Consider the following 23,603-nt stretch of genomic DNA (forward strand, 5'->3'; position numbering starts at 1 on the left):
ATCACAGCTGCCATTTACTATTCGTAAAGTATTTATAAATTTATTTATTTATTTATTTATTTATTTATTTAAGATTTTATTTTTTTGTCAGAGAGAGAGAGCCCAAGCAGGGGGGAGTGGCAGGAAGAGGGAGAAGCAGGCTCCCCACTGAGCAGGGAGCCTGATGCAGGGCTCAATCCTAGGACCCTGGGATCATGACCCAAGCCCAAGGCGGATGCTTAACCAACTGAGCCACCCAGGCATTCCTATTGTAAAATATTTAAAAAATAATAAATACATTGATTTCATAAGATTATTGGGAAGATTAAATAGGATACTTCTTTCTAAAAGTAGCATAGAGGCTGGCACAAGGCTATGCTCCACGAATGTTGTTGTTGTTAAATTTTTATTACTTATGCACTCATTAAATAAACACAGTGCCAAACACTGTGCTAGGTGCTGAAGGAGTTTGAGCTAAAGAAGACATCTCTTTTGAGATAAATCATAGCTTTTAATACACTGCTGGACTCAGAAGAAGTAAAGGAGCTCTTTAAGTCTTCCTTACCCCACAAGCTCTAGCCCACACCCTCCACACTCCAACCCTAAGGTGAGCTGAAAGCAGAGTCAGGCGCTGGAAGCAGCAAGCAAACGAGAAGTGTATGTTTTCCGGAGAGCAAAGGCTACAAGCTGTACGGCCATCAGGGGCTCAGGCCTCAGGCCGGGACCGGGCAGACAGGTAAGCCTGCCAGTCTGACATAAGAGAGGACTAAAGTCGTACCTGTGTCAGTAGCAGCAAAAGTAGACAGAAATTCTCTCTGAAGAAATCTGCATGATCCCCATGATTTAAGATCATGCAAGTATGAGTTCAAAAAGATCACCAAAAACACAAATAAACAAGCCATATGTTGCCAAAAAAGGAAATAAACAGGTTTATTAGACCCCCAAGGATTTCACATTTTTAAATTATTAGATAAACAATACATAATATAGAAATAAAAGATAGGATTATAAATTTGATGAAGAAACAAAATGACAGGTAGATTTACAAAAGAATCTAATAGAACTCTTTAAATTGAAAAATATAATTATGGAAATTAAAAACTCTATGGAGAGGTGAAACGAGATGAATAGCAGCTGCAGAGGGAATTTAAGAGGGCATACATGGAAACTACGAGAAAGACAAAGAGTCTTGTGGAGGAGGGAGTGAGAAGCCTGCCGTAGGTATAACCAGTGTCCCAGAAGTAGACAATAGAAAATATGGAGGAGAGGTGAGGATTGAAGAGAAAAATGGGTTTCTGATAAGACAAGACTCACCAAACAGGATAAATAAAAATAAAACTACACTTAGATAAATCACAGTGAAACTGCAAAATATCCAAGCAAAGAGATGTTATAAGTAGCCAAAGAGAAAAGGCAAATCACCCACAAAGGTACGACAAACTTCCAGCAGACTTCTGAACACACCATATAAACAGCCAGAAACTGGAATAGTGTCATGAATAGTTTAATGAAAACTTAGAAAAGCTGTTTACAGTATAAGTCTGAAATAACCACCATTTTAGACCTGGGAGAGTTGCTCCCAGCAGATCTTTACTAAAGAAACTTCTACAGAGGGGTGCCTGGGTGGCTCAGTCATTAAGCATCTGCCTTCGGCTCAGGTCATGATCCCAGGGTCCTAGGATCGAGTCCCGCATCGGGCTCCCTGCAGGAAGCCTGCTTCTCCCTCTCTCTCTCCCCCTGCCTGTGTTCCCTCTCTCGCTGTGTCTCTCTCTGTCAAATAAATAAATAAAATCTTAAAAAAAAAAGAAAAGAAAAGAAATTCCTACAGAATCCACTTCAAAATAGAGAAAAGTGATTCCAGAAGAAAGGTCTGAGATGCAGGAAGGAATGGTAAGCAGATCGATTAGAAAACATGTGCTTTATGATAAAAATGATGTCTGATTGTGAAATAAAGCATTCCAAAGCCCTTGCATTTTGGGGAGAAGATGAAGATAATGGATTACAATTTGACTTTGTTTACTCAAGAAAGATCACTGAAAAAAACAGTAATAGAAAAGTTTAGTTTCAAAAACCAGAAGCAAAAAGAAGATGAGAAAAACAAGCAAATAGAAGTCATGTTAAACTTTTTTAAAGGCAAAGAAGAGGGGGAAAAGAGGTGTAGAAAACATAAAACAAACAAAAATAATAAAGTAAGGTGGAGTAAACAAATCTAAATGTATCAATAATCACAATGAATATAAATGTTATCATCTTACGAGTTAAAAACAAAGTAAATCAAAGAGAGAGAAAAAATTCCAGTTATATACTATTTATGAGATATGCCTAAAACACAAAAACACCAAAATGTTGAAGTAAAACAACAGATAAATATTAATTTAAAGCAATATTATATTAAATAACTTTTTGAATAAAAAAACAAAAACCACCCAAAATCTTAACCATAATTATTTTTCATTTTTGTAAATTCCTCTTTTTGTCCCAAACTTCCATATTTGGATATTACTATATTTATGATACACATTTAATTTCAATTTAGTTTTTTCTTTTTAAAGTTATAGTATAATATAATATCCCAAGTTTTTAGGTGGTCTGTATCAAACATATTTGACCTTTTTATAATTCAATTATATTTCCTGCACGACCTTTCCAGTAGTGAATTTTATAAGCTTATTACCAACTGTGTGAAGTAAAAACTCATTTTATTTGTCCTAAATGCTTAGAAATTCAGAATCTGTTTATTGTCTGAATACTTCTCGATTTAGGGACCGCCCGTGTTATTTTATGCATGCCACTCAGATTTTATAGATTGGGAACATAAGCCTACTTGGTCTTTGCAGGCTGAAGCATTGCCCTCTTTTGCACATCCTCACATAGCACCGTGCATCTTGCGGATCATTTTATCTGACTCTTCGGTCTTTCTGAAGAGGGCAGAAGGCTGCTTGGTTGGCTGGGAGTTGGAGTTGAGGATACAGCACCTTTCTAAGTCTCAGGATGGAGCACAAGACTGAAATAGAGGTGCTCAGAAATACCAACAAGCAATGACAACAGTAACAAACTTCCTACGTGCCACGTACTGTTTAATCATATTCCAGACGGTAGTGCTTACTGCTGAGTCCAGAAAGGCCTCAAATACCTTTCTGATTCTTCTTTCTCCTCCTCCCTTCTTTGTTTCCAAACAAATTAAGAGACAAGCGAGGAGGCATTCAGGCCTCTTGCCTGTTTGCAGAAGCTGTAGATTGGCATCAATGCTTCCATTCATCTGCCTCTCTTCTGGGTCAAGAGGGCACAATGACAGTATGGATTCTGAAACAAAGGGGTGTGAACTTGGGGGCAGGAGGCCAAAAAAGAAAAAAAAAATCCAAATAAACAAACCATAGAGGTCAATGCTAATGAGCAGAGAACCAGCTTACAACTAAGACTTTCCAAGCCTTTAAGGAACTAAATAAAATTGGATTATGTTTCAGTGACTGACATCACAGCATAGCTGAATAGTAATAATACAGTAGTGCAGTACATAGAAATTACATACATACATAATTATGGCTTTATGCAAACTAATGAACCAGATGAACTTCTCTGTTGCCTCTGACACAAACCTTGGTTTTTCTCCTGGGAGTTGGAAAAAAGTCAATGTGTCAGCAATTCATCTATTTCTGCCTGTTGGTACATCATGCAGAAATTAAATGAGGTGCATAATGTGAATTTAGATGTCAACATTCTGTTGAATTCTATAAAGATGTACTAAAATGTTTAGTTTGCATTATAACAAATTTGTGTCATTCTGAGTTTGTTAAATTTGGATTATGGAAAATTGAAGATTTGCATAAATCTAAATTCTACTAAGGACCCTGTGTTAATATATTCTTCACATTATTTTTCCAAAGGATAACTTTGATCTGTTCAATCCAGTCTTTAAAGTCTTCATTATATACTTTGGAAAGCAATATTTCCTTCAACCTCAAGTATTCAGCCATTAAAATAATCTTTTGAGCAGGTCCTAAAATATTTAGTAGTTTTATCTGACAGGGTAATCATCTGACATGAACATTATCATGATGTATTAAAAACCAAAACAAACCAAAATAAAACAACAAAAAAAGGTTCATGCTGCCAATCATTTGGTTGGTCTGTGCTAAAGTCACCCGTAGGCCCTCACTGGGTCCCCCTGACAAATGGCACCTATCTGGGAATAGAGGCTGGTCAGGCCCAGAGCTCTGAGCTCAGCCACGGAGCTGAGCACGTCTAAGTGGGCTCTCCTGGGCCTGCCCAAGGATAACAACAAGAATTATAATTACTACTTAAACGAAACGAGTTTTAATATTGTGAGCCCCAATATTAAATATCAGCTTATGTAAAGCAGCCTGTAGCATATGCTGCATACCGGTTCATTTATGTGATAGCTTACCTCGACACTGGCTCCTTTTAGAGCTGATGGCTCTGCTACCCTCTTACATATCATCACTGTGGATACCAATCTAACCCAAGCCCTTATCACCCAGACTGAGGCCACTGACACTCTTTCCCCATTTTCTTGCCTCAGCCTCATTCCACTTAAACTGCTCTCCACGGTCAAGCTAATCGTCCTATAATAAAGCTAGTGTTGTGTCTTACCACTACTGAACAAGCTAGAACGGTGCACAACTGTTCCTCCATCTGGCTTTACAATCAGTCTTCCCTGGCTGCCTTCTTTCCTTCCTCCCTTCTTTGTTTCCTCCCTCCTTCTTCCTTCTTTCCTTTTGACTTTTGACTGAATTATAATATACATCTAGAAGAGTGCATATATCAGTGGATTTTCACACAACTGACTAGCAACCCAGAAATTCCTTCTTGCTCCTTCCCAGGCTCCACCCACCCTAAAGGTAACCAGTATCCCACGGTCTAAGAGCAGGAGTTAATTTAGTCAGTCTTTACTTTTATTAACCTCCTACATGCAGGACTCTGGGAAAGGCTCTAACTCGGGGTACAAGAGGATGCCTTGGGCCCCCCAGACCTTGAACCTATGGCAGCAAGTCTAATTTGAGTCCCTACACTGATGGATCTGAATGTCCTGAGATGTCATCTGCCTTCATCAGAATTTGCTCAGGAGCTGCCAGCTAGAGGTGTCCAGGTGACAGCTAACAGAAGTTTGGTAGGGAGAGGGAGAGACCGGCGATGGGTAGGGTTTGCTGATGATGTTCTAAAGCTAACATATGCATTTTGCCTCCCTCCCATTTTCTCCATCTCTTGCTCTTCAATCATCTCCTCTGCTCCCTACTCAATTGCTTTTCAATTAACAAAGCCACAAAAGGCAACTGCAACCTGTGGCGTTCAATCATAGAGTCCCCAACTAATACCCAGGGCCTCTTGCATCTCAAGTGGAATGCTTCCAGGGCGCGAGACCCTTTGATGCTGCTCTGACCGACAGAACATTCTCCCTGTCTTCCAGGAGCAAAGACATGAAAATAATTTTTATCTGTGATTCTTTTTAACAGCAATTCAACAAATGCTATTTGTTGTTGCCTTATTGTGAAGTTGAGATTTTCTTAAGCAGACCTATTGAAAACATAACATAAAAATAGAACATTCAAGATCGAAGAAAAGTCAGTGGGTATTACTCATCATCCCAACCTAACTCTACAACTAGTTTAATTTTGCATATCGTCTCTTTTGCATATTGTCTCTCAGATCCTGTCCACACTCAGAATTTGTACACTTGCTATTGTAGTGCTCATATCAGGAGACTACCTTTAAGTAGCCTTTTGTTTATGCAAACAAAAGGAGTAAGTTTCACGGAGTCCCCCTATAAAATAATTTGAATAAAGAATCACAAAATTCTGCCTTCCTTTTCTGATGTATCCTAATTCTTTTCATTCAGGGGAGCTGTGTAGCTCAGCTACAACAAATGGCAGCCATGCCAGGACGTGAGGAGCCTGGTTCTTGCTCCCGCTCAGTCAGTCACTGTTTAAGTAAACATACGGGTGTCGTTGTAACTTCGGTATGCCTCAGAATCTTCAGGAGTAAAGTGCAGAGGCTAAGACCTATCCCACCTACCTCACAGGATGCCTTATTAACTCAATAAACCGAGCACCTACTATGCATGCACGGGGTCCCTGCTGGAGGCTGTGGGCCAAAGCAGAGCTGGCAACTGCGCCTACCTGGGTGGCTACCTGGGCAGTGGACAGGTGGAGGTTCTGGTACAGAAGAGGCGATGGCCCCACTCAGGAGGGTACATGAGTCAGGCCTCAGTCTAGGCTCCGGTTCTTTTTTTTTTTTTTTTTAAAGATTTTATTTATTTATTTATTTGAGAGAGAGAATGAGAGACAGAGAGCACGAGAGGGAAGAAGGTCAGAGGGAGAAGCAGACTCCCCACCGAGCAGGGAGCCCGATGCGGGACCCGATCCCGGGACTCCAGGACCACGACCCGAGCCGAAGGCAGTTGCCTAACCAACTGAGCCACCCAGGCGCCCTAGGCTCCGGTTCTTGCATTGCTGCTCTCCTCCCCTCATCCTTGTTCTCTCTGAGAGCAGGTTCCCAAGGTCCCCAGGATGGTCACAGGGTTTTGACCTCTCTGCATCCCCCCCTTGTCCCTTTCTCCCAGCTCCTCGCCTCCCTCCCCAGCTTCCACCACCTCTTCCTTAGTCCTCCTTCACCAAAGTCTCATTCTCTGCTTTTTCCTAGGCAGGGGCTCGGTGGTCCCCCAGACTGGGACGCTGACACTGCGCAACACAAAACTTATTTCCCTTCCTGGAAGGGAAGTGTGGGGGCCTCAGAAACCCAGGGGCCTTTCTTTAGGATATATCACCCTCCCTCAAGAATGCACAGAAAAAAGTTTTCTGCTGAGGAGGGGAAAAAATAATTTTAAAACATTCCATTTCAAATTCCATATCCCATTCCACTTACATTGAATCCAGAAGCAGGAGCAGTTGTTTCTGATTGGAAATGTCTTGCAGGATTTTGCAGAGTGTGGCATTCGTGTCAAGCAGTAGAGACAGTTGGGGGCTTAAATAGGGCACCTCGCAGGAAGGAGCACAGGGGGCAGAGTTCAGAGGTGGGAGGATCCAGAGGGTGTCTGGAGAGCTGCAAGGATCCAGAGGCACACGGGGCCTTAGAACTTCAGAGCTGCTATGCACATGTCCTGAATAAGAGTGCTCGTTCTCCAAGTTTAAAGCAATCTGATTTGGAAGGAGTGAGAGGTTCTTTATGTGGGGTATCCAGAGAAGAGCTGCCTGTGATGACAAGGGTGGGACTATGGCACCAGCCCACCAGAGCCAAATCCACTTCCTCTAAGAGGCTGGTCGGCCCATTGCCTTGTGCACATCTCCCCGTGCCTCATCGCTCCAGAGGTCCCAGCATCCCGAACATCCATCACCACACTCTCACCGCACATTTTCCATATGTGCCTTGACCTGATCAGTCCACCTTCAGGTCCCTCCTGAAATTTCTGCATATCACAGCCTCTCCTCTGAAATATGGAGGTTCTCTGAAGACACCTTTCTCAAAGGCTGTCTTTTCTCCCACATTCCATGTAACTAGGACCCCAGAGGTAAGGTAGATATCTTCCTTGCTTCCTGTGCCACCTCCAGACCATTTTTATCCTGTGAAACCCTGCCCTTTGACATTCATGTGATTGGGACACAGTACCTCCCTCATCTCTGTCACCTCCCGGTCACACTTCTTCATTCGCTTGTTCCCAGGCTTCCTCTCCACTCCAAATTCTGTCACTCTTGTAATTGTAGCATTCCCAGGAAAGGCCATTTTAATTCCTGGCATCTCAGTTTCTTCATCTCTTTGTCTCATATGATCTTTCCTTCCCTCTGCTTCAGTTACCTCCTCTTATTGTTGCACCCTGGACAATTTGCACCACCTCTGAAATCCTGAATGCCAACATCATGCTCCCAGACTCTCCATATCCTTCTAGTTTAATTATTCATGTAACCTACTAGAAAAGTCCTTTAACCTCATCATGGCTTCCACTTCATTGATCCTCCCACTTTCTCCCTATCCAACAATATCCTCCTCATAAATGCCTCCCTTCCTGCCTAGGTTCAATTCCGTACTCCACCATTCTAATCATTTTTTACAAATGCCATAAATTCACTTATCTGCCATTGCTTCATGGATGTGTTATGGACAAAGATCCCCGGTAGCAGCAGAAGGAATGAATTAAATTAGAAGGAAATTGAAGGCAAAACTGTTGGGAAAATAAAGTGATCCCACAGATATATATATCTATTCTTTGAAAAGGTAAATGGACTATATAAACATATGGTTGTACTAAGTTACATTTAGTAATTTTATTCTTCATTAAGAATTAATAATATTTGACCTGATCAAATAGTTTAACCTTGGGTTTGTCATGTTCAAATTATCATGGTTTTTGAGTAAATGTCCCAGATTATCTCAATATATTTATGCCCACAAGCTGTAAAACATTTATAGTTTGTGGTTTGGGGGCTAATCAGGCCTGAAAGTATCTTTCCACAGTAATTGGAAAAAGCCTCCCATATCCAGCTGGCTATTTTTAAACACAAGGAACCTCTCACTCCTTCCAAATCAGATTGCTTTAAACTTGGAGAACAAGCACTCTTATTCAGGACATGTGCGTAGCAGCTCTGAAGTTCTAAGGCCCTTTTCCTTCAAGTATCTGGATTGAAATGGTGCCTGGAAAAAGTGATTACAGAGGCAATGAGTTTGAAAACTTCAAAAATAGTCATACAGATTTTAAAGATGTATTTAAAAGCAAATAAACAAAAACTAATTCTACCCACAGTACCTGTGAAATGAAGGAGGTCGAGCTCTACTTTCAACACCAAAAGAAATGAACAGTGGAGGAAGAAAGGTGTTGAACTGAATGGATGCCAAGAGACCTCTTAGCAAAGGGCTATAAAAGGCTATTTTATTCATTGTTGTTTCAAGACCCAAAAATTCCAAGTGAAGCCAGCACACTGATGTGTTTGGTTCTGTGGTGGTAATGTGTGAGCGGATCTGGTGATGAAAGCACTTTGCTGCCTACTGAAAAGGAGGTACATCTCAAGCACTCTGCTTCATGGGCTGGGGCATCCTCAACCTAGTGGTGACACAGAGAAAATGATGGAAAAAAGAAAAAAAAAGATGGAGTTCCTATGAAAGGCATCTGAAAAAAATTAGTTTTAATTGTTAGGACAGAAAGCATTATGTTGATCCCTGGGTTGTCCTGAAGAAAATGCAGTGAAAAAAAGGGGAAACTTAAAATAGTTCTAGTAAAAAAACTTGACAGATATTCACAATGTGTCTAGGTAATTTTATGCCAGTATAAAGAATGTATTAATGACGTGTCATATACTTGGGCCTCTGGGGAGGCATTTGAAAGGCAGCATGGCAGATGGAAAGGGCCCTCACCTGGGCATCAGGAGATGGGTTGGTTCCAGCCAGATCTCTGACTCTTACCACCACTGACTTCAGATAGTTAGCTTCCCTTTTCTGACAATTCTTTCCTCTTCTTAGACTAAAATGTTGGCATCCACCTTAGGCAGGAGGAACGACATCTCAGAGACTAACCAGGACAGAGTCTATGGGTGTAGATGTGTTAAAGAGTGGAGTAGAAAGCCAGCCTCCAGCTTGGACCTTATCCTTTTTGTAGAGCAGGAAGTGATTTACCCAATGGGGGAAGAGGCAGGGGCCCAGGTGAAGAGAAAGTTTGGAGGAGTGTCTTGGTGAGAAGAAGGAAATCAGAAAAAGCCGGCAAAGCCACAGTAACATTTATAAGCACAGATACGTAGTGAACCTGACAAATGGCTTCCTTGCAGCAGCAGCATTTCCCAGTGTGTGAAGCCAGAAGATGGAAATCCTTGAGCAGTGGGAGTTGGAGAGAGAGTAGGGGTCAGGAAAAGGTCCTACAGTCAAATCTGAAGAAATACTGCAGAGTGCATTCCCTTATTGAAGATTCATGGTGCATATTAGCATATTGAAGTCTCTGGGGAGACCTACAGTAAGGAAACAGGATTAACTATTTAATCCTGAACTCACTTCAGTACAGAAACTTTTAAAAATAGATGTTTGCGATGGTTACCAGAGGGGAGGTGGGGGGGAGGGACGGGGAAAATAGGGGATGGGGATTAAAGAGTACATTTATCATGATGAAAAAATAAAATGAAATGAAAAAATAATGCTGGAAAAACTATGTTTGTTAAAATTTCACCGAACACAATAGATAAAAACACTGTTCTAGGGTATAAAATTCCAAGCTCGCTACCAAGGTATATAAGACCCTGAAGGACTGAGCTCCTACCACTGCCGGCCTCAAACCCAGTGTTTAGTGCTACTAAAGCCAAACCACGTGGGGCTCACCTCTGCCCACCCCACCCCCCAGGTCTGCACACCCCAGACTGCCCTGCAAACTGCATGCCTTGTAGTTTCGTTACGTGTGTTTTGCTCACTGAACACACAAATGCTCTCCCACCTCTCAGACTGGCTAGTCCCCTCATCTTTTAAGATTTGTGTAAGAATTATCCAGGAGGGGGATGCCTGAGTGGCTTAGTCGCGTGAAGGGTCTGCCTTGGACTCAGGTCATGATTGGAATGAGACCCCCCCATCGCCCCCCCTTCCAGCTCAGCAGGGAGTCTGCTTCTCTCTCTGTCTCTCCCTCTGCCTCTCCCCACCACTCGTTGTCTGTCTCTCTCAAATAAATAAATACAATCTTAAAAAAAATAAAAAGAATTATCCAGGAGGCCATGCTTGTCAGGGATATTTTGTAACTTTAAGTGGAGTCATATTCAGAAAAATAACTCCCCTGTGACCTGATTATTATCATCATTTTATAAGTGAGAAAATGAGGTTCAGCCAGCCCCAGTGACTTGCCCAAGATCACCCTGCCAGGAAATGGCAGAAGCAGGGCGTTCTCACTTCAAAGCCGAGGCCTGCCCATACAGTGGCTATGTGAGCCATTAGAAATAGACTTAAAGCATTTAAAGAGCTTCTTATAAAAAAAATCCTCAGCTTCTCCCTCCGGTCTCTTTCTCTGTGTGTCTCTTTCTCTAACATCGTCACTGCCAGCATCATAGCGTCTGCCTCTCAGAAGGCCCACTGGTGACTGAGAAGGACGGAGAGTCTAGGGTGGACTAAAACTCATTTGTACCCTGTGCACACGTCTCTTCTCCCAGCTGCTGCTGTTCCCAGTTTTCTGCTTGGCTGGATTTTTTAAAGAGTGTTAACTGTGTTTTTCCTATTGCTAAATGCAAAACAAACAAAAAGCAGTCACGTGTGTGTACACATGCTAGTGTATTTCTTTCCGAAGCAAATATTTGTAATAACAAGGAGCTGGAAAGGATGAAACGTGCCTTTAAAAAAAATTTTTTTTACATCGTTTTCCATATGTTAAAAGTAGAAAGGGACTAACTGAAAATTCTCCAACTATAGCCGTAAACATTGAGCCCAGCACTGAGCCCAACAAAACCTGTGCTGTTGTCGGACTTGTGTGAGTTCACTGGGAATAGTGGGTGCAGGTGAGCCTCTCCCTGGCCTGCTTATGGCCCATTCTCTCCTCCTGCTGCCGAACCCGGACAGTGTATGAGGAAGCAGCCTCAGAAAACCACTTGCACCAAGATATTAGTTTAATGGTAGGTTTGCTCCTCCCAGAGTAATTAGAATTTTAAAAGAGAATCTACCCCCAGGAGATGATTGACCCAGAGAAATTAATCTGTAAGGGTAGAACTTTTGGATCTATGTCACTCTGATGAGCATCTCTTTTGGGCCCAGTAGGCCTTCCTGGCATCCTTTGAGTTGCATCCTATGGAAGGACGTTCTCTTTTCCCACTTATAAGGCCATCCTGACTACCAGGGTGAAAGAAGTAATGCTAAGTTGAAAAAGAGGCCCTAACACATATGTGTGTAAAATGGAATAAACAACCATTTTCCATCGTTGAAACAGCTGCACAGACCTAATGAAAAGCAGTCTATTTCAAACAGTTATACTTTTAAGTATTGCTTTCTGTCCTTTACCCTTCACTCTTCTTTTACTCCTTTCAAGATAAATAGGCCTTTTTTTTTCCTGCTATTAGAAGATTTCCTTCTGAAAGGCACAGACTGTGTGTGAGAAGCACATCCATTCATATCCGGCCGAGGTAGTCAATGCTGCCTGGTCTGCCAGGCAAAGGGGAAGCGGATCCGTGTGCCCCTGTCTGTCTGCATCTGCCCACTGGGCATGGCCACGTGCCCACCACCCTCAGTGCACCATACTGGCCCTGTTCTTCTCCCAGCAGAAAGGACATGCTGTGTCTCCCAGGCAGCGTTTCTGTTTGCTTCCTGACAGGAACCCAGCTTGAGGGCTGCAGAGAATGACTGGGATGTCGGGCAGACCACACTAGTCACTAAGGCTGCTGCTTGGTCGGGTTACCCTCAGAGCCTCTGTTTACTTCTCGACGCCTGGAGGTGCCAGGGTGTGCTGTGGGACATCGTGAAATGTGGTCTATGAAGTGCCTGGCACACTCATGCCCAGCACAGTATGGAGAAGTTGCTCTTGCCAGATCCCCAAGAAAGGTTTGTTGGGCTGAAGCACTGAACAAACTGTCTTTCACAGACTCAAAGTCACTTCCTCCTCAAAAGCCTCAAAAGATCCCCTTAACTTTATTTTCAAGGTCCTCCGTGACGTAGAACAACGCCCACGCCCCCATATTTCCCATTGTAACCCATGCTTTGCATGCACTCCATCATTTTGAGCCACATATCATATGCTCTAAATTTGCCACATCATGGTCCCATTTCTGTGTTTTTCCTCTGGTTTCCTCCAGCTTTGAATGTATGACTCCCTAATTTTTACCTACTATTGTAATGCTGACCAACAAGGTCACCTCAGGTGGCGCTTCTTCCAGGAGATCTCCCTGACAGCTCTGTCAGAATAATCTCTCCCGGGGCGCCTGGGTGGCTCAGTTGTTAAGCATCTGCCTTCGGCTCAGGTCATGATCCCAGGGTCCTGGGATCGAGCCCCGCATTGGGTTCCCTGCTCCACAGGAAGCCTGTTTCTCCCTCTCCCACTCCCCCTGCTTGTGTTCCCTCTCTCACAGTGTCTCTCTGCAAATAAATAAATAAAATTTTTTGGAAAAAAAAAAAGAATACTCTCTTTCTTCTTGTACCTCTATTCAATATTTATCACATTCTGTCTTGTATTAAAGCTGTGTTCTTCTGTCTTTCCCATTAGATTACAAGCTTATTAAAGGCAAGAACTTGTCCATATACACACCATTTCTTCATTTAACAAGTATTTATTATGCTAGGTTCTGTTCTGGGGACTAGGTAGGGGGTGAAGAACAAGATCATGTGGTGCCTGCCCTGGTCCTGAGGGAAACAGACTTCAAATAATTAAGCAAATAAATAACTCTGTGATGACACAATGTGGTATGTGCTATGAAACCTATTGCAGAGACACATCTGTAAGTAAGTAAATATTTTCTGAACTGCCCTCTCTTCCCTACTCTCATCTCACCTTGATCTTCAAAAGTCAAATGTTCATAATGCTCCTTACATGGCAGTTCACACCCATTTTAATCTCCTTATCAAATGGGCGCTGGACCACACCCTAAGTTCCCTTCCGAACACATTCTCTTTTTATTCCATATGGGAATTTTTCAAATCTTCAAGTTCTGGTTCCTTTTGGCTTAATAATTCCATCTTTAAATCATTTCTATCCTCTCATATTTTACCGTAAGAAGTCAGAAGAAACCAAGTCACTTCTTCAACACTTTGCTTAGAAATCTCAGCAAAGCATCCAATTTCATGGGGCACCTGGGTGGCTCAGTCAGTTAAGTGTCTGCCTTCGGTCAGGTCATGATCCTGAGGTCTTGGAATGGAGCCCCACGTCAGGCTCCCTGCTCAGCGAGGAGCTTGCTTCTCTGTCTCTTCCCCACTTGTGCTCTCTCTCAGTATCTCTGTCTCTCTCTCTCTCAAATAAATAAATAAAAAATCTTTAAAGCATCCAATTTCATCACTGGCATGTTCTACCTTCCACAAAATACTAGAACACAAACACAGTTCAGCGACGTTCTTCACCATGGCCTTTTCTCCATTGTCCAATAACATGTTCCTTACTTCCATCCCAGACCTCATCAGAACGGCCTGTATTGTCTGCATTTCTATCAATATTCTGTACATGGTTATTTATGTATTTTCTAAGACGGAAACCTTCTTTACAGCTCTCCTTTCCTTCCTGAGCTCCCACCACAGTCGTTTATAAACGTTCCTGTATGTTAATTTCAGCTTCGTCTAACACGCGACTAAAACTCTTCCTGCCTCTACCTTCAGAGCTGCTTCCCCCTTTCTAGATATCTGTTGTAGCAGCATCCCATTTCTTGGTTTGAATTTCTTAGTCAATTCAAGCTGCTTTCACAAAATACCATAAACTGGGTGGCTTATCAACAATAGAAACTTATTTCTCACCCTTCTGGAGTCTGGGAAATCCAAGCTCAAGGCGCCGGCCAATTCAGTGTCTGATGAGAGTCTCCGTGCCAGTTGCTCACTGCTGACTTCTTGGAGAAGGGACAGTCCCCTAGCCTCTTCTTTTAAGGACACTAACCTCACCAAAAGGGCTCCACCCTCATGATCTGATTACCTCCCAAAGGCTCTACCTCCAAATACCATCATATTGGGATTAGGTTTAAACCTATAAATCCTGGGGGGTGGGGGGGACACTAACATTCAGTCCATAATAGCATTCATCTATTGACTTTCCCCAGTATCCCCTCTTCTGAGCCCTGTAGCACTTTAGCCTCATTGCCTCTAAGGACGTTTATTTACTTGTGTCTGGATTCAGAGTTTTCCATGTAGGCAGCACCCCTACTGGATCTAAGCTGCTTCTGGGCACTGACTAGTACGTACTTAACCTCTGCAGTCCTTGCCACACAGGAGATGCTCAACAGTATTTGTTGAAATGGTGAATTTGTGTCCCTTCGTGGCAATGATATATATGCCACTGATGTTAGAAACCTCAGCTGACACAAAACAGAGGAGCATAGAGGAAGGGAGGGAAAAACAAAACAAGACAAAATCAGAGAGGGAGACAAACCTCTTAAAAGAGACTCTTAACCATAGGAAACAAACAGGGTTTCTGGAGGGGTGGGGGGCGGGGGGATGGGGTCATTGGGTGATGGGCATTAAGGAGGGCACGTGATGTAATGAGCACTCGGTGTTGTATGCAACGGATGAATCACTGAACTCTACCATACCAATTATATGTTAATTAATTGAATTTAATTAAAATAAAACCTCAATTGTTCAATCAATTTGTCTTATCTTAAAAGAAAGCATCAGAATTCAAATTCTCCTCTATAGTCCTAACATGGTAATTATTCAGTAACACTGAGTTAGGGCAGATATTTTTATATTTCACAAATAGAGGTTAAATCTGTGCTCCTGGTGAGGTATATGGCTAGACCTGCAATCTGGTCAGGGCTCTGTTCTTTTTATCACTCTTCTCCAAAACAAAGCCTAGGCCTGTCTCCAGTGAACATCATTCCTTTGACCTGAAGCCCCTGTCAAGAATGATAGCAGAAGCCCAGAAATCCTAAAAACAAAGCAAGGAATCCATTTTGGATCAGTATCCCCAAATATTATCTAGTCTTATTACATTCTAGACTTCTCCCTTCCTGTTACTTAAGGGATTACATCGTGCCTTTCTTGGGAGAGAAATTGTGTTTAACACTGATCCAGGGGACTGGTTTGATTCTGGATCATTTTGCCCTTGCAGGAGTTAGGGAATAGAGCAAAAGATCAAACTCCCAAGGACTGAAGATTACTGTGTTTTCCAGTCAGAGTCTTTATGCAGGGATATTACTGCAGTAATACAGTAGCATTATTACTGCAGGGTAGAGAGTGGATGCTCAATCAATATGGGTTTAGTAATTGCTTTTATTATTAAGACCTGATAAAACCTCCTCCGCTTCTATTTAAACAGTGCCTTATTGTGTAAGTTGGTATGCCACACACACAGCTTTCCAAATTCACTGCTGAATTAGTTATAATTTGATAACATTTCAAGTGAATTCATTGTCTGATATATCTAAAAAATTACCAATATGTGGTTCTGATCTGAGTATACAACTAAGCCAAATGTTTTACTTAGGGCAGAATTGTTGCAATAGTAAAATATTTTGGATTTTTGAGACTGAGTCAGGAGTTAGCAAAAAGAAAATTTCTAAAGCTTAGTGAAAACTTCTTTCTTTCCTTTCTTTTCTCTTTCTTTCACCACAGGGAAGAATACGTGACTGGCATTAGAATAAACGTTGTTGGCAGAAAGTGCTAGAAAGGGAAGGATTATTGATGGCTGGAGTGTCTGGCAAAGGTGTCAGAAAGCTGGTAGAATCTATACAGGATCCCAGAAGGCAGTAGCGTTTGCACAGATGGGGAAGACAGAGAAGGGAAGGGGCTCAAGCAAGGGTCTAAGTGAAAGCTTTGCATGGGGAGCAAACCTGTATGAGGGGGATCACATGGAAGAGCAGTGGGAGAAAAATCAAGGAAAAGAGGGAAGGCACAGGCAAACCGGTCATTGAGATTATCTTTATGTCAGAGACTGGTGACCATGGGTCATGGGCATGACAGACTTAGGGTCTTAGAAGACCAATATAGCAGCAACTAGTAAAATCCATTGAGTGGGGATGAAGGGAGCACAGAAGGAACTGGGTTGGTTCCTCCAGTGGGTTGGAATGAGGACGGGGATGCACTGAGAGGCACTTGGCGCCTGTTTGGAGTTAGGACAAGAAGGGCTCAAGTGCTGGCTTTACCTCTTGTTAATGACCTTGGGCAAGGTGCTTCATCTCTCTGGGCCTCAGTTTCTTCATTCTATGGCCTCTTGAGGACTAAACTGGATAGCAAATGGGAAGTCTTTGCACATGGTGGCACTAGATAAAATTACAGCTATTATGGGGTTCAATAGAAATGAGTCATTTCCTCTAATTAGTTATAAAAAGTGCACTTAGACGTAATCCCTATTCATCTAATCAAGCTTTTGTGCAGGCTGCTTCTGGCAAACTCACAACAGTGTGAGGATGGCTTCCCTGAGGAACAATCTGGAACAATTAGAGATTAAGTGAGGGAGGTGTAGCCTTTGGCTCTGACCTGGGTCTCAGAACACCAACACCTCAAACCTCACTCCTCACACCACAAACTGTCCCTATCCCCCCCCACCCCACCCCCTCTGTAAGGTGGAGCCTGCTCCTTACCTGGCTGCAGAGACCCCCACCTTTGACTGTCTAGCGCTTGCATGTGGAAAAGGCTTCAGAAACCATGAACTAAAAGACAGTCATCTGGGCAGGACACAGAGCAGAGCATTTAAATTCCTCATGGCCATCGCTCTGGTCTGTTCAAGAACTTTTTCCATTTACTTGAAAAACAGTCAGCCTGTGTGATCAGATGCCAGGGTAAGCACATATCAACCTAAAATACAACGAGTCACTCAAAAGACACCCACGTGTGTGTGGGGTCAAGGTGCCAGGCAGTAAAGGAAATAGAAACAGGATGGAAATGGGGGAAACTCCATTTGGTTCTTCCAAAAATAATCATCACAAGGGGGAGTATCTGACATGGTGTCAACTCCTGAAGAAATGAGCTGAGCTTGCTTTTTGGGGAGAGGCAAAAAATGGTCACAGGGGAATGAGTTTGAAGAAAGTAAGAGGAGGAGGAATTGAGGGGACCATGTGCCCCCTGATACTTGAAGGGGATGTGAGAAAAGTTTTTTTTTCACCTCTCCAAATCTCAAGTGTTTGTCTATAAAATAGAAAATAAAGTTGGTCCCTAAATAGATGCATTTGGAAGCAATGTGGCATCATGGAAAGATCATAGACTTTGGAGCCTGAAAGACCTGAGTCTGCATCTGCTTTGTTGCTATGTCACTTTGGGAAAATAGTTGAACTTCTGCAAACTTCAGTGTCTGCTTTGAGACAGAGACTCTAACGTTTACCTTGTGGTGAGGATAAGAAGCAATATGTGTGTGTGTGTGTGTGTGTGTGTGTGTGTATACACACACACATATATATATATAATGCCCATGGCAGTGTCAGGCATACAGTAGACAAGCAGTAAATTGTAACTGTCGACGTTGGCATTAACACATTCACTATTATGCAAATCTCCTTATATAAGCCACAACTGTGAGGTGAGGTGTATTTCTAACCAGTAGATAGAACATCCTGAAGAATCTTGAAGCCTTATTTGAAATGGTATGAATAGGAATGCTCAGTGCTTATTATTGGCATAGCTCAGACTCTCCTAGGTCATATCTTTCAGTTCAGTCCATGTCCCTGCCCTAGACATACTCTCTCTGGCCGTTTCATGCCTCCTTAGCCATTCAGGTTTCATTTCTGCCCAACTCTTCCTCGATCCCATGCCCCATCCTTACCTCTGCCCTGTTTCTCATTCTTTCTGGACTCAAGAATGCATTATCCAAACACATATAATAGGAGAGGCTATAGTTACTACCTTCTTTTTCTTCCTGTTAGGCTGTTGATGACCAACAGGTCACAAATTGGACACAGTGACTCCAGAAGTCTCCCAGTTTAATTGCCAAGGGTGGATCAGTGTTGATGCCACCTTTTGTGAGAATGAATGACTGTGGAGAGGCAGGTTGTGACTCCTTTGACTTAAACTCTGAATAGAATATTTCCAGGAATCCTTGGGATTCCCTGGAATGTGAACCTCTAACACTCGTTCTCTGGGATCACCACTCCTGGGAGAATTACTTATCTTCAACTCAGATGACAGATCTTGATTGTACCATTTTTGTACAATCTTGAATCATTTAAGCTCTTAAAGACACCAGGGAAACCACTTTAGAGAGGCTCCCTCATCAGCAAACGTAACACATGAGTGGTGGGTGGGTCTCTCCTGGGAACCCAGGTTTTGGAGATGGGAAGTACAGACAGGCTGAACAAGCTGCATTGATTGGGTCCACCCATCCTAGTGAGGGGAAAGAACCAGACCTGGATGAAAATCTCAAATTCCTGCCCTCCCAAACCACATTGCTCTAAGCAAGTGACTTCATTTCCCTTATTCTCTCTTTTCTGCATTTCTTATTTTATTTTATTTTATTTATTTGAGAGAGAGAGAAAAAAAAAGAATGAGCAGAGGGAGAGGGAGAAGCAGACTCCCCGCTGAGCAGGAAGCCCAACATGGGGTTCAATCCCAGGACACTGGGATCATGACCTGAGCCAAAGGTAGACACTTAACTGACTGAGCCATCCAGGCACCCCCCTTTTCTACATTTCTAAAAGCGGGATCCTGCTGTCTACTTCCTAAGGTTATCAGAAGGTTTAAGTGAGAGAAGCAAGTGCTCTGATATCCCTTCCCAGTGCCCACTCCCCACTCCACCCTTGTTAAGATTCTAGAATGTTCTTTTTCTCTCTAAAAGTAATGAGAAGAAATCCCTAGCAGAAACAGAGTAAAGTTTAAATCATCTGTTGTTTGCAGTAATACCTTATGAATCTTGAAGGTCAGTGGTGGTGAGAATCCACCTAGAATCCTTTTAGACAAAGAAATCTTGAGCCTTCAGAGAAATCAGAGACAATGATTTAGAGTTATTACTGATATTATAACAAAAGCCATCCTGACTTAAAGACCTCATACGTGTTAATTTTGTGTTTACAAAGTATTCTTACATAGATTATCCCATTTGACCTTCAAGATAATTCTGTAAGTCAGGAAAGGCAGAAATTTATTTTGCTCAGGTATATGCACTGAAGTTCAGAAACTTGCTGTGAGTCATAACTAATAAATGATCATACCAGGACGCAAGCACACGTGTCCAGACCCCAATTCACTGCTGACTCTTCCCTCATCCCAATTAATCCTTTTTTTTTAAAAGATTTTATTTATTTAATTGACAGAGAGAGAGACAGCATGAGAGGGAACACAAGCAGGGGGAGTGGGAGAGGGAGAAGCAGGCTTCCAGCTGAGCAGGGAGCCTGATGCGGGGCTCGATCCCAGGACCCCGGGATCATGACCTGAGCTGAAGGCAGTCGCTTAACCAACTGAGCCACCCAGGTGCCCCCCCCCCAATTAATTCTTTAGCTCTTAGATGCTTACCCATCACCTTAGAAGCATGAAAACATGCATATGATTGCCCACCATGGATTTAATATATACATTTCATGACACAACTCAAACCATTCCATTGGGTCAATCAGTTTTCTCTAGGCCTTAATAACATGGTATAAATTCTAAGAGTTGCTAACATTTATTGAGAAACCATTATGTGCCAGCTACTCTGCTAAGTAAGCCCTTTATATACACTTCCACCTGATCCTCTCAGCAACCCTATAAAGTAGATATTGTTACCTCATCTTAGAGAAGAAGAAACTAATAATCAGAGAGGTTAAGTAACTTGCTCAAGGTCACACAGCCACACAGTGGATTCAGAGAAATGTCTGTCTGCCACGAAAGCACATGCTCTTAATCACAGTGCTATTTACATCATAGCAGAAACCCATGTTTCTCTGGCTTGCCCCAACGTCTCAGACAGGACTCCAGCCTCCTTTTGAGGTGGCCCCCAAATACTTAAAATGTCCTAAGGAGATGTCTTACGTGTGACCTCCAAGTAAGTCCTGTCAGCCCTTCTGTCGACTCTTTAGTGGCGTTTACCATTTCTTTACTCTTCTATTCCAAGCCCGTACAACCTAGAAATGAAATATTTGGCCACAGTCACTTCTGTGGTAGGCTTACAAATAAAAAGTTAGAAGAGAGAAGTGTCCTGAACATACCATCACTACCACCAGAGTTCTTTTGTACATTGTTTTATTTGGAGGTTGGAGTTGAAGTGAGACCTCTCATCTGATAGCTCTTTAAAGCCCTGGCCCTTCTGCGGTTGTGGGAAAGAGGCAGCCGGCAATCATGTCACTTTCCTGAGCCACACATTCCTCAGCTGCAAAATGAAGGTGATGCCACCTCCTCATGGGATTGTGTTCTGCCTTGAATCACATAAGGTTTGCCAAGCACCTAGTGTAATGCTTGGCACCCATAGAGGCTAAAACAAAATGATGGTTTCTTCTCACCCAAATCCCTGTTCTGTACAAACATAGAACTCCTGGCCTTCTTAGCAGTTAATCAGTGAACAAACTAGCATTTGTTGAGTGATTAGTGTCTGAGCAAGTACTTTTATAGGAGAGTGGGTAAATTACGTAAGAGGACCAGCCATCACTCACACAGGACTTTTGTTGAGAAACAGTGTGATCAGATCAGCATGTCATTATTTCAATGGATGGGTCTAAGACTTGGACATAGTACTGTTTTGCCAAAGTTTTCTCTGTAATGCTGTTTGTTGTAAAGGAGTTATAGTGTCCCATGCCTGCACTAGACAGCTCTGGCACATTTCTCAGTAGATGTACACGAAGTCCTTTGTCAGCTCTCTGGAAATGTGGGCAGAGCTGCCATCACCTTGGTTGTAAAGGTTGTGTGAAGATGTTTAAAAATAAAAATAAATGGAGAGCCCCAGCCGCCCCTCCTGAGAATGTCCCAAGACGCCCTGGCCAGCGGTGGTCAGCCAGGGCTGTGGCCCTACCTTACTCCAGGGGTGCTGCCAGTGGAAGGGAACGGCCAGGTGCCAGGGAGAGAGAGACAGCTCAGGCTCATGTGCTGCAGAGCAGCCTATTTTCTGGGCTCTGGGCTGTTTGTCTCCTAGCAAAACGTCCTGGTTCCCTTTCAGTCAAGTTCACATTGAGAAAGAAAAGTCCTTTCCCACCTCCTCAGGGACAAGGCCACAGGACTCAGAATGTTCTTTTCCACTGTGAGAGGTATTGAGCCTCTAGTAACACTCTGAAAGTGAATTACTCAATGAATTTTCGGGTGGATTGCTGTAGTTCTCACAAGAGGCTGAAGTATTTCTCTAAAACAAACAAAAGCCCCTTGCATCTGATTTGTCACCTGCATGTTTTTTCTTATTTTCTGTCTTTTTCCTATCTTTCTGTCTCTCTTTTTTCTCTTATCTCTTTTTCATCTCTATCTCATTATTTTTATTTATTTGTGTGTGTGTGATGCCAAGTATTTTGATGTGGGATTATGGGACTCCTGGGGAACTCCTAAATAACCACAGGATTTAAAGAGGAAATTCATTAAAACATTAAAGTTGTTCACAAGTGTGCATTATCAATGCAGGCAAGGGAGATTAAAAATACACTTTGAAGTGCCCTGGAGGCTTCATGTATAAATCACAGAGTGTCTCACAAGTCAGACACCAAAGAAGAGGTGTAGCTAATATGGAATTCAGGATTAAACGATGAGACAAATAACTTTTGTGTTTTCATTTCAAATATGGGGAAGGGGACATTTAATTAAGAAAAAGGAATTCAATCAGACGCACCAAGGTGAGAGCGATGAAGTCTTGACTGTCCCCTCCCACCTCATTCCTAGATTGTGCTCCACCAGTCTGTCTGCTTTTATGATTCTGTGAAGTGAGTGCTGAGTCCAGTCCTGCAGCCAGCATTACCCCTGCTCCTTGAAGATTCCCCCTGCGTGCTGAAGGTGTGTCGTTTGCTTCCTCAGGCTGTCAGTGGAACCATGGGGCCAAGTCATGTCTGGTCACAGCTGCTGGTATTTGCATCCCTGGGCGCTGAGGTCTGAAACTCGACCTTGGCAAGAGCCAGCCCTACCCCCTTGGAGGAAATGGCTGAACAGCCTGAGCAACAGCAGATGAAAACTTCCTTCCTCTTCATCCAGCTGCAGGCCCCCCCCGCCCGAGCTCTCCCCTCCCTGTCTCCAGCCGAGACAGCCTGGACAGCAGCCCCAGGGGGCCCGGAGGAGGGACACATTTTCCCAAGTCCCAGGACTGGCTTCTTGGCAGGCCGGGACCTCAGGCACACACAGGGCTCAGCTGCTCCTCCCTCGCGCCTGCTGCAGAAGGGGGGCTCTGGGACAGAGGAACCAGCTGCTTTCAGTTGCTCTGCTCTGAAGGAGGAGGAGAGAGAGGAAACACCCCAGGATCTGGATGTAAGGAGGGGTGGCGTTTACAGACCCCTACGTCACAGGCCTTCCCTGGCCCCTGCCTCCAGGAAATTTGGACGACGGCAGCCCCTGTCATGCAGCCTTCCTAGCCCAGCTCCCGTAATGAGTGATGAAAGCAGCAATCCCTCCATGGGCTGGGAGCACTGGCCAGCCATCACTGCCCCCCAGGACCTGGGGAGCACGGACCCTCGGTCTTGGGATGCCTTGGGATGTTCAGTTCCACAGGCCAGCCTGACTCATACCACTGACAGAGGTGAAAGTGCTACGCTGAGGAGAAGTGTTGCCACCTGCCAGGTACCCCCGAAGAGCTGTGAAGCGGACATCGGCACCACAGCGCGAGCTAGGAGAGCCAGGCTCTACAGATACTGTCCGCGCATTCAGACCAGCCAGAGCTGCCCGGCCCTGCCTGCCCCTCTGCCTCTCACGGTAAGAAAGTGCACGTGGCTAAATCCCCAGACTCCAGCTGTTTCCCTAGAAGAATACTAGAGAGTGGGGACAGATGAGCCCACTAGGGTTCCCAGTTCCTCACACTTGGGTGTCCTCTCCACTGTGGATGAGGTGTACCTCAATAGCAGGGGTACTCACCAGCCACAGTCCCCTGGGGCCTGGGCCTGGATCCTTCCTCCGTGTTCTGCCACCTTCCCAGCCATTAGCAACATCTTGTTTGGAAGGAGAGAGAATAACTGTTTCCCAAG

The 23,603-nt window shown here is 43.5% G+C and overlaps 1 protein-coding gene across 1 annotated transcript in view; it reads left to right on the forward strand.

The window, feature by feature from the left end:
• Nucleotides 1-23,603, forward strand: part of PSD3 (pleckstrin and Sec7 domain containing 3) — a 706,817-nt gene that overhangs the window by 99,837 nt on the left and 583,377 nt on the right. Inside the window, exon 3 of the mRNA XM_073902616.1 lies at nt 22,450-23,334. Coding sequence (XP_073758717.1) covers nt 22,570-23,334 — 765 coding nt within the window. The 5' untranslated portion in view covers nt 22,450-22,569. The remainder of the gene's footprint in view (nt 1-22,449; nt 23,335-23,603) is intronic.

This window comes from Callorhinus ursinus, unplaced genomic scaffold, assembly GCF_003265705.2.
Source record: "Callorhinus ursinus isolate GAN/ISIS: 27379988/994484 unplaced genomic scaffold, GSC_fseal_2.0 scaffold17, whole genome shotgun sequence".
NCBI classification, from domain to species: domain Eukaryota; kingdom Metazoa; phylum Chordata; class Mammalia; order Carnivora; family Otariidae; genus Callorhinus; species Callorhinus ursinus.